At 36.5% G+C, this 18944-nt stretch overlaps 1 protein-coding gene and 1 pseudogene across 1 annotated transcript; both read right to left on the bottom strand.

Moving 5' to 3' along the window:
• Window positions 1-4991: 4991 nt before the first annotated feature.
• Window positions 4992-7324, bottom strand: LOC120068251 (pectinesterase/pectinesterase inhibitor-like). The gene is made up of 3 exons (XM_090308583.1): window positions 6630-7324; window positions 5789-6161; window positions 4992-5709 (listed from the first exon to the last, which is right to left on the bottom strand). The coding sequence occupies exons 1-3, from the start codon at window positions 7257-7259 to the stop codon at window positions 5015-5017; spliced, it is 1698 nt and encodes a 565-aa protein (XP_090164709.1). The 5' UTR covers window positions 7260-7324; the 3' UTR covers window positions 4992-5014.
• Window positions 7325-13365: 6041 nt separating this feature from the next.
• On the bottom strand, window positions 13366-14120 carry LOC150031949 (uncharacterized; annotated as a pseudogene).
• Window positions 14121-18944: the final 4824 nt, after the last annotated feature.

The following is an 18944-nucleotide window of genomic DNA, read 5'->3' as shown; positions in this document are numbered from 1 at the left end:
CTATAGTCGAGTTCCATCCCTTCCCTAACAAAATTTCTGATTGAACATTGATTTTAGAAAGTTGTGGTAATTCCTGGTGACTAAGTCTCTGCTCCCCCACTCTCTTCTTCAATTGTGAAATGTGAAAAACATTATGGCTAGTAGCTTTTGGTGGCAGTTGCAATCGGTAAGCTACTGTCCCTATTCTTTTAATGACTCTATTGGGGCCATAGAATCTCGGAGCAAGCTTCTCATTTCGTCGTTGAGCTATCCCTGTCGGTAGGGATGAATTCTATGGAATACCTCATCGCTTACTTCAAATTCCTTGTAACGCCAATGTTGGTAAACATACTTCTTCATTAGCTATTGAGCTTTTACTAGTTGTTCCTTTAGCGTCACAAGAGCTCGATCTCTTTCCAAAATTTGTTGTTTCAAGGAGTTTACGGCGGTCTTTCTTACCCCATAGACAATTAAAGGAGGTGGATCGTGCCCAACAATATCTTAAATAGGGTAGTATTGATCGAGGCATGGTATGTGGTATTATACCAATATTCGGCCCAAGGAATCCATTCACTCCATTTCTTCGGGCGTTTGTTGCAAAAACACCTTAAATATGTCTCTAAGCATCGATTGACCCTTTCCGTCTGGCCATCCGTTTGCAGATGGAAAGTTGTGCTCCTTTTCAAGTTAGTTCCTTGTAAGATAAATAATTACCTCCAAAAATGACTCAGGAATATGTTGTCCCGATCCGAAACGATAGATTTTGGGAATCTATGAAGCTTAACTACCTCTCGTATAAAAATCTCTGCTACTTGCTTTGCGATGAAGGGGTGAGCTAGCAATAAAAAATGACTGTATTTACTTAATCTATCCACAACCACAAGAATTCAGTCATACCCTCTTGACTTTAGGAGTCCATCAATGAAGTCCATAGATATATCCTCTTATACCTGATCTGGGATTGGAAAGGGTCTAAGAAGTCCGACTAGTGATAGAGATTCAATTTTATTTTGTTGACATATCAGGTACTGATTAACATATTCTTGGACTGCTTTTTTCATCCCTTTCCAACCACCAAATCATGGTACGATTGAAGCCTGAGTGGCCCCCAACCACCAAATCATGGTAGGTGTGTAAGATCGAAGGAACTAGAGTTGAAGTGGCTGAAAGCACCAGCCTACCCTTATACAGAAGCTTATCATGATGCCATGTATATTTGGGGACATTATCCGGATCAACTTCTAATTTATTAATGATCTCTTTCAGGTCGCTATCTTCTAACACCTTTTGTTGGACAATTTCTAAATCCAAAAAAAAAAAAAAAAAAAGGGGTTGTTAACATTTTTAATTATGCCTCGTGTGGAATTCGTGATAGAGCATCTACTACCTTGTTTCTTGCACTTGGCTAGTAAAAAATCACAAAGTCATACCCAAGTAACTTCACTAACCATTTCTAAAATTGAGGTTGCACCTCCCTTTGTTCTAACAAAAACTTTAGAGCTTTTTGATCTGAGATGACAGTGAATTTCTGTCCCAAAAGATAGTACTTCCATTTTTGCACCGAGAGAACAACCGCCATTAATTCTCTCTCAAAAACAGATTTCGCTTGAGCTATTTCGGAAAGTTGCTGGCTGAAAAAGGCGATCGACCTATTCTCTTGCATCAACACTGCACCGAGACCAATGCTGGAAGTGTCAGTTACTATTACAAACTTCTTAGTGAAATCTGAAAGGGCTAGAACTGGCATCCGGGTCATGGCCTTTTTTAGATCATTGAAGGCGTCGGTAGCCTGTTGACTCCATCCAAAGGCATTCTTCTGTAGAAATTGTGTTAAGGAGGCAACCATCATGCCATAATTTTTCACGAACCTCTGACAATATCTAGTCAGCCCCAAGAATCCCCTCAGTTCGGATATATTCTTAGGGAAGGCCAGTCCTTCATCGATTGAATCTTAACGTCATCCACCTGCACTCATTTTTCAGACACCCAATGTCCCAAATATTGGATTGCAGTCTATCCAAAAACATATTTCTTTCGGTGGGCATACAGTTGATGCTCCCTCAGTACCTGATTCATTAAGGATTGGAATGTTGTCGGTGCATTCGTGAGCCCAAAAGACATCACCATAAACTCATAGTGCCCCTAGTATGTCCAGAAGACAGTTTTTTGATGTCCTCTTCCTTCATCCTTATCTGATGATACCCGGACCGTAAATCCAATTTGGAAAAGCAAGTTGACCGATACAATTCATCCAGGAGTTCCTCAATCACCGGGATGGGAAACTTATCGACAATCGTGGCTTGATTCACCTTTCGATAGTCTACACAAAATCTCCAACCATCGTCTTTCTTTCGAACCAACGACACAGGACTAGAAAATGGACTCCTATTCAGACGTATGATTCCTACGAATAACATTTCTTTGACCATTTTCTCTATCTCATCCTTCTGTACGAACCCATATTTATAGGGCCTCCCATTGATAGGTTTTTGTCCGACCAACATGGGGATTTGGTGGTCTATTTCCCGTTTTAGTGGTAGATGATTCTGGATTGCTAATACTTGCTCATACCGATCCAATAATGATAATACACTTGGGTCCATTTCTTTTTCAGAGTTGTTTTCCTTTTGATTTCCAAATTCGAGCTTCTGTAATACCACGATGAACCCAACATCTTCTTCCTCCCAGCTGCTTATCAACATTTTCACGGAGACTTCAGCTTTAGTTAACGAAGGGTCTCCCTTCAATACCACTCGTGATTCTCCCCTGGTGAATGCCATTGTCCACGTATTCCAATCCACGCCCATGTAACCCATTGTGTGTAACCATGTCATGCCCAAGATGATGTCCAACTCTCCTAAATCAAAGGGTAGAAAATCCTCCACGGTCATCACCTCCTGGAGCTCAATGGAAACCTTCTTGCACACTCTACCTTGCACAACCTTTTCATTTCCGATCACAATTCCATAGCTTGTCGTATTAACCAATGGCAATTTCATCTCCTCAATAAGTCTTTGATGGATAAAATTGTGGGTTGCACCGCAATCTATCATAACCACCACTTTCTTTTCCCCCATCCTACCTTTTAATTTCATCGTACCTGGAGCCAAAAGTCCCAAGACTGAACGCAGAGTTAGCTCAACCTTCTCGGTCTTTTCTCCTTCTGTACCTTCGTTCGACTCTTCCCGCATTTCCTCAACCTCTTGACCTTCACCGGCCATGAGTAGTCCCAATTCTCATGTTTCTTTCGCCTTGCATCGATGGTCATGGGAGTATTTTTCATCGCACTTAAAACATAATCCCTTGTTTCTCTTTTTCCTAATTTCAGTGTCCGTCAGTTGTTGGGTCGGGCCCTCTTTCCACAGGCCACGGGGTGCCTGCCTTTTCAGTTATCTGAACTCTGGTCATATTGGGGCTATTGTATTACCTTTGGCCCAACTTCCCAGTCCCACCTGGTTTCACTTCCTTTCCGGTTTGGGGTTCATTATTGTGTCCTTTGATTTTCGCCAAGTCTTGGGCCTTTTCATCCTGAGTTGGGCTGCCTTCATTGCCTCCTCTAATCCCCGTGGATGGGTGCTCTCTACCTCCACCTTCAGTCTCGGTTCTAAACCATCGATGAATGTCCCGACCAACACCTCCTCCGACAGTGATGGCAACGGAATTAAATGATTTTCGAATTGTTTTCGGTATTCTTCGAATCATCATTTTTGTTTGATGGCCAAAAATCGTTGAGTGAAGCTCCCTTCTCAGGTTGTCCTGAACTGTTCGAACATCCTTCTCTTAAAATCTTCCCAAGTCCGAATCGAGTTCCGATTGTGTGTCCAACGATACCAGCTGATCACTTTAGGGTTAAAGCTCACGAAGCCACCTCGATCTTTTCTTCCTCTGTCAGTTCACGAATCTCAAAGTAATGCTCTGCTCGATACAACCAAGAATCTGGGTGGTCTCCCTTGAAAACGGGCATGTCCAATCTCTTATACTCGTTCTTATCCCCCCTCCCCCTCCCTCGATTTTCCTTGCGAGGGTTCGCCACTCTCGGCATCTACCAATTTTCCTTTCTTATGAGATCCTTCAGTCAACAAGGATCCTTCCTTCTCCCTACTCAAATTGATCTCTCTCATTTCACCCATAAGTCGATCCACATTTTGGCACATGGAAAACTTCATCTCCTTCAGTCCTGCGATATCCTTGTCATGAGCTTTGAATTTATTCTCAGTCTCCTTCACCATCATACTTCTTGTTTTTCCCAGGATGGTAGAGCTCTGATACCAATTTGTTAGATATCTAGACAACCTGCATAAAACAAGATACCCAACAAAAGACAAAAATAGGGATAGATCTCCCAAACAATATTATTTTCAGAATAGTATCCACCAGTACACAAGTTCAGAGATAGATTTAAAGATAAGAAGCAGAAAATAGAAAAGAAACAAAAAGATAAGGGTTGATTCGAGAATGCCTCCCTCTAAAAAAAAAACCTTCACAAGCTCTAATCCCAAGATGATTTCCTTCTCCTAGAAGGACTCCCTTAAATCCTGTTTTCAACGGTCTAACTAACTTTTTGGTCTCTTTCTCCTCTGACTTCCCTTTCTTGCCCCTTCTTTTGTATGCATGGATAATTTGGGGTCTTACATATTCTTGTCATATTTGTAAATTTCAACAAACCATTATTAAATTTACAATTTTTATATATATTTTTTTTCAACTACCCCAAAATTTTAATTTCATATCGTAGTTGGAATTTTTTAGGAATATTCTCGTTTGTAAATTTGATTATAAAGAGAGCTTGGAATGTCATTGGCTTTTGTTTTTGAATCCGAGTGATTTAATAAGCTAGAACCATATCACATTTTGAGGCATGGTTGGACAAATTCATATCACATGTTGCAACAATAAAAGAAATAAAGTCAAAACCAAAAGCAAATTTAATAAAAATAGAATATCAGCCCACAATACATGATGAATAGGAATTGCCCCGAATCAAATCAAAGAGATGATAATTAAATCACATTATTCATTAACAAACACCTTTCTTCTAGTTCTTCAATCCCAAGAAGTAAGGTCCACCGGTGCTTGGAAGCCAAGCTCTTCCAAGAAGAAACGGCCCAGCAGTGTATTGCAAAGCTTCATTTCTTCCAATCACTCTAACACCCTTCCATCTTACTCTCCTATTGGTGTTAGCCCCAGGTCCTCTGTTTCCATACTCCAAATACAAACAAGTCTCCAATGCAAAATTTCCAGACCATGGCATGTATCCAGCCGGCTGAATGAAGTCGCCCAATGTCGTCTCCATGATCACGGTCCTCGCGTATTGTTTCCATGGGCGTCCCAAGAATGTTGGAATCTTGAACCTCTCAGCGAATAGCTTCTGTTCTGGGACGATTCTGCAGTTGTGGATCACTAGGCCGGTGATTTGTTTTTGCAGGTCGCGACCTTGGGCCGTGACAGTGTTCTGTTGGTTGTCCATTGGGCGACGAACGATGATTAAGGAGTTTTGGATTAAGGTGGTTGAGTCGCCGAAGATGAAGTCTACGGTGCCGGATATGACACAGTTGCGGTAGAATTGACGATGGGTTTGTGCATAAAGAGTGTCTTGGTGACCGTCCATTCTGCAATTGAAGAAAGCAGATCTGTCGGATTGAACTCTTAGAGCTACTGCTTGGTGGCCTTCAGGGCCAGCTGTGTTGGTGAATCCCATGGATTTGCAGAGGAATCCGTTTCCTAAGGCAGCTGCGAGAGGTAATTTCAAAATGTAAATATAATATGTTAGTTTGTAAGGATTAACACAATAATATGCCATGTGATTTACCGAAAGAGGCAGTGTTTTGGGTGGTGAAGCCATCACGGTTGTTCTTTCGACCAGTGACAATGGTTTTTCTTGGGCCATCTCCATACATGAAAACGTTTTTCATGTCTTTAGTTACAATGATGTGTTCATCATAGATCCCTGCTTTCACGTAGATTACATATCTTCCTTTTAGGGCCTTTGGGTATGCAGCTAATGCAGCAGCAATGCTCTTGTATTGCCCACTACCGTCCTTAGCCACCACTGCGTTTGGCCTCGCTCGGCCGCCTCTTCCTCTGGCTGCAAGCAACTTCCTGTCTGCCCCAGACAACCATATTGGGAAACCGTCACTCCCTACTTCTGTTGTTCCAAGAAGCCTGCGACCATTTGGTTGGACCTGCTTACAAAAAATAAAATATGTTCATTAAATATACTATAACCTGTTGGTGGTGGAAACTTAGAGTTGCGAACTTTTGGAGTTCATAATGCAAGGAGTTAGCATTTGATGTTTTTTAGTCAAGGGGTCCACAAACTCCTTTAGTCAAATTAGGAAAGTTCACAACTTCACACTTGGCAACTACTACTCCCATAATTAATTGGAGGGGGTGTTTGGGTGATTGAGTTGAGTTATGAAATCTAGAATTAATATGGTGGAGTTAGAAAGTATGTTTTTGGAGTGTAGAGTTGTAAAAATGGAGTTTCTCGTTAAATGTACAAAAGAGAGAAAGAAGAGAAGATGGAGTTCATCGATAAATGTGAACTTCAATAGTGCACTATTGAAGTTAGTAAAGTTGAGTTATTTAACACCGACTTATGAAATCGATGTTTAATGTCCAGGGTTTAGGATTTAGAGATTTAGCATAACCTTCAATTGCAAGCGGTAGTTATCGAGAATATTGGAAACTGCACTGACAACAGCAAGAGCATTGCTGGTAAGCTTGCTAGCAACACTGAGATTGTCTTGCATCTTTTGTTTGAGTTGGGGATTAAATTCTTCAAGTCCATCGAGGCAAGATTGCTGATAAGAAATGACGGCGCTAAGCCAATTGTTTATATCAGCAACACGATCTGTGTCGGTGTGCAAATCAGAGTCTCCGATGGCGGAGTAAGATTCCTGCAACTCATCAATGGCAAACTGTAATAAATCCTTGCAATCTTCGACACTCATTTTGGTGGAGGCATTGTTAGCAGCCTCCACCATAAGGGTATCAGAGAAGTTGTAGCCCTTTGTAATCTCCTCGATAGTGGCAAGAACTGCCGCTTTAGCATAATCTTTGGGGTCATTTGAAGTGGCATTATGAGCAACATTGCTAAGTGTATTTTTGCATTCTTCTTGATAATCCGAAGTAGAACAAATGGTTGAGATTGCCTTCATCTTTGGGGACTCCAATGCAGCATTAGAACTATTGCTTTTGTTTACCGTAGCAACAACGGCCAGAGCTACACCGACCACGAGAATAAGGGATAATCCCGACACGACCACCTTTCCGACCATTTTATTTTATTTTTTTGTTCCTTTCTATATATGGTAATATGGACGATCAATATATATATATATATATGTATATATATATATATGTATTTGGGTTTTAAAAGTGATATTGAATGGAGGAGGTGTGAAGAAATTTGTTTGCATGAGAAAGATTATATAGTGGTGAAGTTTGCTGGAAATAAGAGTTATTTTTATCAACGACAGCCTATCCCAAACTAACCTTTATTCTGTTGTACTTATTTTCTATTTTTCTATTCATTTTGGGAAGGGTTAAAAACCATCACATTGTTAAATTTTCTCAACCATAACCATCCCAATTTAACTATTCTATTGTCAGAGTTTGAAAATAGTTATTAAATGTGAACCATTATATATAGTTGTCTTCTAACAAAATTAATTTCACTAATAACAATTTAATATAAGTTTGATGTACATTTTATTTTTTCTCTAATAACCATTCAACATAGGTGTAATTAATTTTCTTCTTGTAAAAATTCTATACGATCGGGTTTACTACTTCGGTGACAACATTGAGATTTAACATGGAAAAGATTCTTTGTTTTTATTTCCAGTCTTATGAGATCGTTTATCATTTAGTAGTGTCTAGATCAAGTCTTCTGAGATCGTTTATCATTTAGTAGTGACATGGAAAAGATTATTTGGTTATCTGATTAAGTCCAAGTTCACGAACATTGGTAGGATATATAGGCCAAAGGATTTCATGCAGGATATGCGGGAGGGATATGGTGTTAATATTAGTTATAAGAAAGCTTGGTGGTCTAGAGAAGAGGCTTTAGTAATGGTTCGAGGAAGGCCTGAGGAGTATTTTGACCAGTTACATGCTTATGGAGAAGCTTTGAAGATAACGATGAAGGGATTAGAATTCTCCGCAATGGAAGCAATTGGACACATCAATCTCTAAATTTCGTTTTACAGAATACACAGAATTCTGAGTGACAGAAACCATGGAAAAACATAAACCTAAGCATACTTTCTACAGTTCAAATAGAGAGGAAGGGATTAACAAATCACATACCCTTGAAGACCAAATCTTCACGTTCCTCTCCAATTGAAGTCGTCTTCTCCCGATCTCACGAACTCGGCATCCATGAACTCAATGAATAGGAATGGACACCACCAAAGGGTCTTCTCCATGATTTTGAGAGTCAAGAATCGTGCAGAGGTGTGGGCTTGTACTCAATCTTGGCGTGAAGGAAGGAGAAGAGAATTGAAAGAAAAATTCATCTCTGTAAACAACATTTGGAGAAGGAAAAGAACCAGAGAGCCACAAAGAGAGAGAACTTTCTCTCCATTTTTTCCCTAATTTTTTTATGTGAGAGTGAGATTAAAAAAATAATGAGTGAGGAAGTTATAACTCATTCCCCTTTAATTTTAGTTAAATTAAATTCAAATTCAAAAATTTGAATTTAATATATATATTAACCACTTAATATATATACTGATTATATGTTATATCACATATAACATATATAACCTATAGTTAATGTTATATCACATACAACATAAATCATAGTTTATTATTCTCTCAAATAACCTAAGGTATTGATATGAATCACATTCATATTAATTTAAACCTATAGTTTTTATATGAATCACATTCATATAAATAATAATTGAATCATACTCAAATTATAGTACCTCTCAATAAAATATATAAATTTAATATGAATCATATTCATATTAATTTAACATATAGTTTCTATAGGAATCATATTCATATAATTACTATTTGAATCATATTCAAACATTTATTTCTCTCATAAAACTTAAAAATTTTTATATGAATCACGTTCACATTAAATTTTAACATATAGTTTTTATATGAATCATATTCATATAATTAATATTTGAAACATATTCAAATATTTATTTCTCTTATAAAAATGTATCAACATACATTATAAACTATATAAACATACATTATAAATACTACTTCAATGACAATATTGAGATTTCACATGGAAAAGATTCTTTGTTTTTATTTCCAATCTTTTGAGATCATTTATCATTTAGTAGTGTCTAGATCGATTTTATTTTGAATTAAAAAAGAGAAATTTTCACAGATAGAAAAAAATGTCAAACCATTTACAGAAATAGCAAAAGAAAAAATACTCACTAACAGACACGATAGACTTCTATCAACTTCTAATAATGATAGACTTGTATAAGTTTCTATTATTGGTAGTATTAATGATGAATTTCGATTAGTTTATATCACTGATAGACACTAATAGACTTCTATCAGCGTCTATTAGTGATAGGTTTCTATCAGCTTCTATCTCTGATAAATGTTGATAGACTTCTATCAGTGTCTATATATGATAGACATTGATAACAATGTCTATTACAACTATCTAAAAATAACGAATTTCGATAACAATATCTAGTGTATGTATCATAAACTATCGAAAAATTGCATTGTATGACAAATACATTTTAAGAAATCAAAGTCATGATTTCCACTTTTTTGTAATTGCAGGTGTGGCAATCACATAACAATCACATAGAAATCAGATAGCTATCACAAAACAATCACATCGAAATCAAATAGCAATCAAATTTTCAGGCAGAAGTTTTTGATATGTTTGCAAAAAAAACAAAACTAAGAGACACGTACCCAATTTTCATTTTTTTTTATTAAAGTTGCAATTGCCCCTAAACTATCTAAAAGCAAAAAAATAACCAACAATTAGCAACAACAAAATGATTATCTATTGATAGACAATTGATAGTAGTCCATCACTGATACACAGTGATAGAAAACTATCATTGTCTATCAAAGATAGACTGTGATTGAAGACTATTAGTGTAAATAGACACTGATAGTCTTCTGTCACTTGATCTATCACTTGGCCTTCCATTATCTATAATTATCATTCTAATTACTATTATGGAACTAACAACAAAACTACCGAACGCTACCATCACTTGGTCAATAATTTGGTCTTCCATTTTCTATCATTATCATTTTAATTAACATTTTTGAACTAGCAACAAAACTATAAATAGAGAAGAAGAAGAAGAAAAAAAGATTTATAATTGAATAAGGAGAATAAGAAGAAGAAGAAGAAGAAAAAAAAAAGATTTACAGTTGAAGAAGAAGGAGAAGCCGGAAGATGGAGAAGTAGAAAATAATTAAAATTTGCTATTTGTGTAAGTATTTTTTTTTTCTATTTTTGAAAATTCCCCTTAAAAAAATCTTTCTTTAAGGTATTGAATTTCATTAAAAATTGAATAGTCAATGTGATCTATATATTAGTGTCACGACATATTATGAATTATATATATATATATATATATTATGACAATATAGAGTAGGGAGTTTAAACTTCAGACCTCGAAGTGATTGTACACAAATGCATGAGGTTGATCGTATAGTATCATAATATCAATATTATGATATTGATATTGAACATAAAGCACAGTACACTACAGGAATCCTGGCTTCTCCTGGCACCATATTTCATTGGGAAAGTGTGGAAAATTCGTCGGGAGAGGATCTCCCGACGTATAAACAGTCGTCGGGAGTTTGGTCGGGAGAAATCTGTTGGGAGAGGATCTCCCGGCGAACTTTTGAACAGCGGCGGGAGTTAAGGGGAACTCTGGATGCCTATGTGGCATCGGAAGTTAGGGGGAACTTCCGATGCTTAGTATACGGCATCGGGAGTTCTTGAACTCTTGACGGGCTACACCCCATCTGAAGTTCCCCCTAACTCCCGACGCCTTAAAACGGCGTCCGGAGTTCTCCCTAACTCCCGACATCACATAGACGTCCGAAGTTTTCCCTAACTCCCGACGCCGCGTCGGGGGATTCTATATGGATAAACAATTCAATTTCCTATATGGATAAAATTTAATATATCATTTGTAATTTTTTAAAATTTGATCTGAAATCCTGTGAAACATATTATACCAAATAAAGATTCACATAAAAGAAAATGAAGTCCATTTTATAACAAGTAAAAAATTACAATATCCAAACGTTGTCCCAGCTTTAGAACACTTGTCCATTATATTCAGAAATACATAAAAGAAGTAAAATGAGAACAACATCTAGAACACTTGTCCATTATATTCAGAAATACATAAAAAGAAGTAGAATGAGAACAACATCTAGAACACTTCTCGAATACAACATCTTCAACAATTGGCCCAGCTCATCTCCGAACAGCATTCTACAAAAAAAACAAAAACATTGAAATGTTATATGGATAAACAATTCAATTTCCTCTATTTTTCAATTTTTGAAAGTCCTATATGATCTTTTAGATTGGAATCTAGTAAAAATTAAATTTGCATGAGAAGTATGTAAGAAGGGCTAGCTTATCTCAAAATAATATTAGTGCATGCATAGGATAATGGGGTAGAATAATAGTAAAGAAATATTGTTGGAAGGGAGAAAGAAACAAAAACAAAAACCATAATAAGATTTGGGTGACCTAACTTTAGTTTATTGACATGACAAGGCATGACAACCTTTTGAATTGATTATTGACTTTCTAAGCAACATGTTCAAAAAGGAAACAAGTTGGCCTATTACTGATAGATTTTGTTATTTTTCAATTCTTTAAATATATTGTTGTTCACTTGATTAATACCCCTAAAAGTACCACTTATTGCAATTACCCTTTCTTCTCTAATGGGTCCAAGTGGAGAGCTTTCAATTCAAATCCATATCCATTTATGCCAGTTTGAGCCTTAGGAATATTGAAACAACAATTGTTGCAGGCATTTTATTTCTCTTGATGATAGGATGGGTCTTGATTCTAGCCCAATCCATAGTTGGGGCTCATTGGGCTAACTACCCCTTTGCTATGTAATTTGCTTAAGTCTACCTTTTAGTTCATTTGTTATCACAAGTTAAGGCTCTCTCTAATTTAATAATAAAAATAAGATCAAAAGAAAAGGAAAAGCACAATTAATTACACATCTTAATTAAATATAACAGTTGAGAATTTCTTATGAGTTTAGGATGAATATAACAGTTGAGAATTTCTTATGAGTTTAGGATGAATATAACAGTTGAGAATTTCTTATTCGTTGCTTACATTTCAAAATTCAATAATATGGCATGGTGAGATGCTTATCTAATTATAGTTGAGAGTATTGAAGCTGCTGGGCGCATCTTTGGATGTCATTACTTTAGATTTCAATCAGGGTGTGAAGCTGCTGAGGGCATCTTTGCAAGCGAGATACATGGAGAGAGCGAGATTCATGGAGAGAGCGAGATATATGAAGAGGGCGAGATTCATGGAGAGAGCGACACTGAGAGACTGTGATTGGGGTTTTGAAACATCAAGGCATGGTGGGATGCTTATCTAATTTGTATGAGAGTGTTGAAGCCTTAAATGACACATATTTACAACCAAATCAGAGCAAAGACACCCTATTGAAGCCTAATATTTGAATCTTCAGCTGATCAAATGAAGTTATACATGTGCTGTGACATTGATGGAGAGAGCGAGATACATGGAGAGAGCAACACTGATGGAGAGAACGAGATTCATGGAAGGAGCGACACTGAGGGACTGTGATTGGGCTTTTGAAACATCAAGCCATGGTGGGATGCTTATCTAATTTGTATGAGAGTGTTGAAGCTTTAAATGACACATATTTATAACCAAATCAGAGCAAAGACACCCTTTTGAAGCCTAATATTTGAATCTTCAGCTGATCAAATGAAGTTATACATGTGCTGTGACATTGATGAGAGAGCGAGATTATTGGAGAGAGCGACACTGGGGGACTGTGATTGGGATTTTGAAACATCAAGGCATGGTGGGATGCTTATCTAATTTGTATGAGAGTGTTGAAGCTTTAAATGACATAACTAAAGACATAACTAAACTTTGCTACCATATCTGCATAAAGCTACTTAAGATATAACTAAACTTTGCTATCATAACTGCAGGATAGCAACATATTACACAACTAAATAATGTAGTAATCATACCTAGTTTGATGGGTCTTCTCTTTGTGATGGTACCATGTCTTCAATCATCTTTTTCATTTCTTCCATTTTCCTCGCATGTTCCTCTTGCATTTTTCTCTGAGCGTCTTCAAGTTCCTTAATCCTCGACTGAGACTGTTAGAAATTGACTTTCAATTCATCCACTCCCGCCTTCGTTCCTCGAGTAGATGACGAGTTTGATGACATGGTACTCCTTCTTAACTTAGGCTTAGGGCCCCAACCTATACCTTTTGAATATCCGGGTCATTTACCCAAAACCATCTCACAGATTTCATCCCCTGTTAGTGGTTGAGAACCTTCTACAGTGGGGCTGAATTTTAATTCCAACATTTGATGCTAGACATAATAATTAAATGGGTAAGAACGAGCGACTAAAGTTAAAAGTGAAAAAAAAATACAATAGTAAAGAAAAAGATGTTACATGTGCACTTTCAGTAGCCTCGTTCACAAACTTGCCATCTTTAGAGTGTGTTTCCCTAAATAGGTCAACACATCCTATTTCTCGACCCTCCTTTGCCTGCAACTTTGCCTGAATTTGCAGGAATGACTTTGATCCACCTACATGGTCGAACGGGAATTTCTCTCTATTCTTTTGGTTCGTCACAGACTTCCTACATTTGAAGAAAAAAAATATGTCAATAGTTTGATGTATTAGTAAATGCAGCAAATGATACACGCCATAAATATTGTACCTTAAACGCTTCACTCTCGAAGAGGTCACACAAAAAGTACCAGTCTTCTGGCCTATTTTTAAGCCAACTAGGCAAACTGACACGTGCTTGCTGAGGATCTCCACATTTTCTATAATGTCTGTGCAAGTCTGATCTAAATTCTTTGAACGAGTTTTGCATTTGATGTTCTATGAAACGGTTCAGTCATTGACTGGACAGATCAAGATCGAAATGAGCCTACAAAATAGGGAGGGAAGAATTAGCATAGATGATGGTCATGACTGTAAAAGAAAAAACTTATAATTACTTACCAATAATTGACTTTTAGCCAATTCTATGAACTCGTTTGGAACCTCAGCAAAGGTATGACACCGTATTGGAAATGCGGATCTCACGGCGACACTGATCACATTACTAAAACGAATCGAATGTTGAGATATCGGTTTCGTCTCCCCCTCATTTATGACTATTGTGATCCTCCCATGTTTTTATACGTATTTTTCCAACTGGATGTTCCGCAAATGCTCTCGCTTCTTCCGATTGGATGCTGAGCCACTATCTGAAGAATAAAAAATTTAAAACAGTTTATGATTATTTTAGTTAACAAGTATCACCCACAGAAGATACCGTTTGCCTAGATATAACTCCTGGAATTCTTCATTAGCCTCCCGTTGCCTATTAGGGGTTGACATCGTATCTATACAAACACAAAAGAGAGAAAATAATATTAAATTAAAAATAAATACGTGTAAGCTAGAGAAAAAGAGAATTTAGTGATGCATCATTACTCATCATGTAATCTAATTCAAATTATTCATCAGCACTTGAACTGTTATTGGAAGATAATTGTTCTTCATCATCATCGTTTATGAAATCAGATCGCCATGTATAGTAATTGGTCTTTCCACAACTGTAGGATCAATGTCAACTCTGCATAAAGTAACCTCCTCAATGGTTTCATCCACTCCGACACCACCAACAATTTCTAGTAAATTTAGTTGTGCTTTTTCAACATTATCCACTTCCGGTACATCCCATATTCGTTTATTTTGGACAACTTTCCAATTGCTACCATGTTTGATGTCATCAATGTAAAACACTTGTTGTGCTTGGATAGCAAAGATGAAAGGTTCGTCGACATACCAAAAGTGTGATGTATTGATTGATTTGTATCCTAAATCCACATGTGTCCTATTACTTTTGTTGTTATCTATGTCAAACCATCTACACTTCAACAAGAAAACGCGTCTTCTGTTCGCATATTGCAAATCTAATACTTCATCTACAACACCGTAGAAATTGTTATCCACATTTGTGTTCTCACTGATCTCCCCAGCCACTAGGACTTCACTATTTTATGTAGCTCAACGATTATCACGCTCTACAGTGTGAAACCGTACCCCATTAACAATGCATCCATTGTAAGAGCGCACCTCAGACGAAGGTCCCATTGCAAGTGAAAAGAAATCATCGGAGATATCTTCTCTCTCGCGCCATTGTAGAACTTGATAATTACGTATACATTAAAAATGAATACGAAAAATGAATCATCCCTCAACCGTTGCCTACAAAATGACTATGTATACCAGAGATTTGAACCAATTGGAAAATTTGCGTTGATGTTTTATATATAAGTTAGAGGTGCTTTGAGCTTCACGACGAATTAACCTCAAATGTTGCCTACAATATTTATCATTTAAATTTTATATCAAAAGAGATACCCTAGAATTTATAAAAGGAAAAAGTTTGAAACGTACTTACGATACTTTGTTATTTCTTTACAATTGTTGAGAATGTACCAATGTGCAATACGCTTTTCCTCCGCTGATAGCGTCTATAAAGTTGACGCCCCTAATGGTCGTACCCTCTGCCTAAATAATTCAAATTCATCAAATATCTCGTGATCGGGAATGTTATCATCATTTCGTTCATCTCTATTGAATCTTGTTTCAATCCCACTTAGATATCGCGAGCAGAAGTTCCATGATTCATTCATTGCATATGCTTCCGCTATAGACCCCTCGGGACGTGCTTTGTTCTGTACAAATTGTTTTAATGTTCGTAAACTTCTTTCAATAGGATACATCCAACTGTAACTAACTGGACCCACGATTTTGGTTTCATATGGTAGATGAACTGCAAGGTGTACTATTACATCGAAAAAGGCAGGTGGGAATATTCTCTCCAATTTACAAAGTATGACTATGATGTCTGCTTGTAGTCTATTCAAATCACTTACACATATTGTCTTTGCACATAAGTCGCGAAAGAATGTACACAACTCAACAATAGTAGTGGATACATTCTTCGGTAGGTATGCTCGAATACCAATAGGGAGTAGTCTGTGAAGCAACACATGACAATCGTGTGTTTTCAGCCCCGATATTTTTCCATCTTTGTCATTGACACATCGTGATATGTTAGATACGAATCCATCAGGGAATTTCACTGATTTCAAATACTTACAAAACGAAATCTGTTTACCATTTGTTAATGTGTATGCTACGTGTGGTTTTACAAATCTGTTCTTGACCTGTATCAAGGTAGGTCCTTTCTTATCTTCAAATCTTGTAAGTCCAATCGAGCATTCGTTGTATCCTTTGTCTTTCCTTCAATATTTAACAATATGCCCACCAAATTGCCGCATATGTTTTTTTCAATATGCATTACATCCAATTTTTATCGTAACAATAGTCTGGACCAATATGGAAGTTGGAAAAAAAATACTTTTTTTTAGTCCAGTTTAGAATTCGCTTTCTTTTTTTATCTTGCTTCGATGGATGTTTGCTAAGCACAGAAAAGTTTAGCGTATTTATTTGTTGTAATATCTCTTCTCTATTCATTACGACTGGTGGAGGTCTACGTTCAACTTTTCCATCATATTGTCTACTTCGACGCGAACTATGATTCTCCGGAAGATAACGTTGATGTTCCATAAATGATATTTTTCCTCTTATCCCGAAGGACGAGTTATCTTCTTTACATATTGGACATGCTTGATAACCTTTTGTACTCCATCCAGATAAGTCTAGTATGCAGGGAAGTCATTAATCGCCCATAATAAGGTAGCATATAGTTGAAAAAACTCACTAGCAACAGAATCATAAGTCCGCACACCAATTGTCCACAACTCTTTCAACTCTTCAATCAACGGTTGCAAGTAAACATCAATTTCCTTTCCAGGAGATTTTGGACTAGGTATGAGCAAAGACATAAAGAAGTTTGTTTCCTTCATGTATCTCCAAGGGGGAAAATTATAAGGAATTATCACCACAGGCCACATACTATAAGAAGTGCTCATATTTCCAAACGAATTGAAGCCATCTTAATCCCAAACGAACATTTTGAGGATCTAAAGCAAAATGAGGGAATTCATGATCAAAATGTTTCCACCCCACTACATCCGCTGGATGTCGCAATACATCATCCGTTTCAACTCGCTTATCTTTATGCCATCTCATGTCAGAAGCACCTTCTTTTGATGCAAACAATCGTTTTAATCTCGGTATCAGTGGAAAATGACACAATACCTTATGTGGTGTTTTTTTACCCTTGCCATCATTAACTTTGTACCGAGATTCATCACAAACAGGGCATTGTTGCAAATCTGCAAACTCTTTCCAATACAATACACAATCATATTTGCACACATGAATAACTCATAACCTAGGCCTAAATCACGCAATTTTCGCTTGGCTTCATAAAAGGAAGAAGGTATAGAGGTGCCAGCTAGAAACGCTGCTTTTAACAATTCCAGCAACATGTCAAACGATTTGTTACTCCAGCCGTTTAGAACTTTGATATGCATCAACTTCATTAAAAAGTTTAAGGATGAAAAGTGCGAACACTCAAGGTATAATTCATTACGTGCTTCGGTCATTAAATCCTCGAATAAGTTCGTGGTATCTCTTTCTCTAACATTAAAGAACATTTCATTCTCAATTCTTCCTTCATTTACATTTTCGTTTTCAACTGGAACTTGTAAATCGTTTATAAGATTTAACATCTCATTTTCTTCGACAGCATTACTCTCTATACTTTCTACTTCAACATCCTCTATTGAATGATTTGTATGACTTCTAGATAAGTTTACTGGCTCTCCATAATATATCCATTCACAATATGAGGGGGATATTCTATATGTTAATAGATGTCGTTCCATGATATCTATCTTTTCCTAAATTGAATTCATACAATTCTTGCATGGACATCTTATTCGTCCGGAATCATTTACATGAAACCTTGCCATATCTAAGAATTGTGATACTCATTCTCTATACTCTACTGATAACTTATTCCTTAGTTTAATCCATTCTTTATTCATCCTTAAAAATAAATATTTTCTGACCAACTTGTAATCCAAAACAATAACCTGGATTAAAGGACAAAGTACAAAGTATTATTAAGCATTGAGTTCCATAATTTTCATTTCTTAAGGCAAAATAAACACATAGGTCCCTAGACCGCTTAAATTGTCTTAACAACTTTCAAATGTTTTATTTAGTACGTCTAACTTTCAATTTTATGTCTAATATAGGCCTTTCATCTATTCAACATCTTCTAAAATTTACAAGCCTATTGGACACAAACTTTAAAGTCCAATTTTATATTAGTCCCAAAATTTAGTTTTATGTCTAGTAGATTCTTTAAACTTTTTTAAAATATTAAATGTGTTAAGTACAATATTTTTTCCTAAATTAAGTAATCCATAACCTTAAGAATTAAAAGAAAAAAAAACTCAAACCACAATAACATCAATAATTCATAATTCATAATTCACATTAGATTACCAACATGCTAGAAATTAAACATTAACAATATTAATTATCAACATTAGTAATATGCTAAAAATTAAACATTACCAACATTACCAACATGCTAGAAATTAAAAACAATGGCTTAAATTAAGATACAAAATAAGAGAAAATAAATGAAATGGATGTGCACGAACCTTGATGAAAGCTTGAAAATAAACAACAAATTTGCAAGCAATGAAGAGGGGGGGGGGGGGGGGGGGGACGACGG

Source organism: Benincasa hispida, chromosome 12 (assembly GCF_027475165.1).
Source record: "Benincasa hispida cultivar pf3 chromosome 12, pf3_genome.v1.1, whole genome shotgun sequence".
Taxonomy (NCBI): domain Eukaryota; kingdom Viridiplantae; phylum Streptophyta; class Magnoliopsida; order Cucurbitales; family Cucurbitaceae; genus Benincasa; species Benincasa hispida.
Note: the sequence above shows the minus strand (reverse complement) of the source record. Positions and strands in the feature narration are given on the sequence as shown.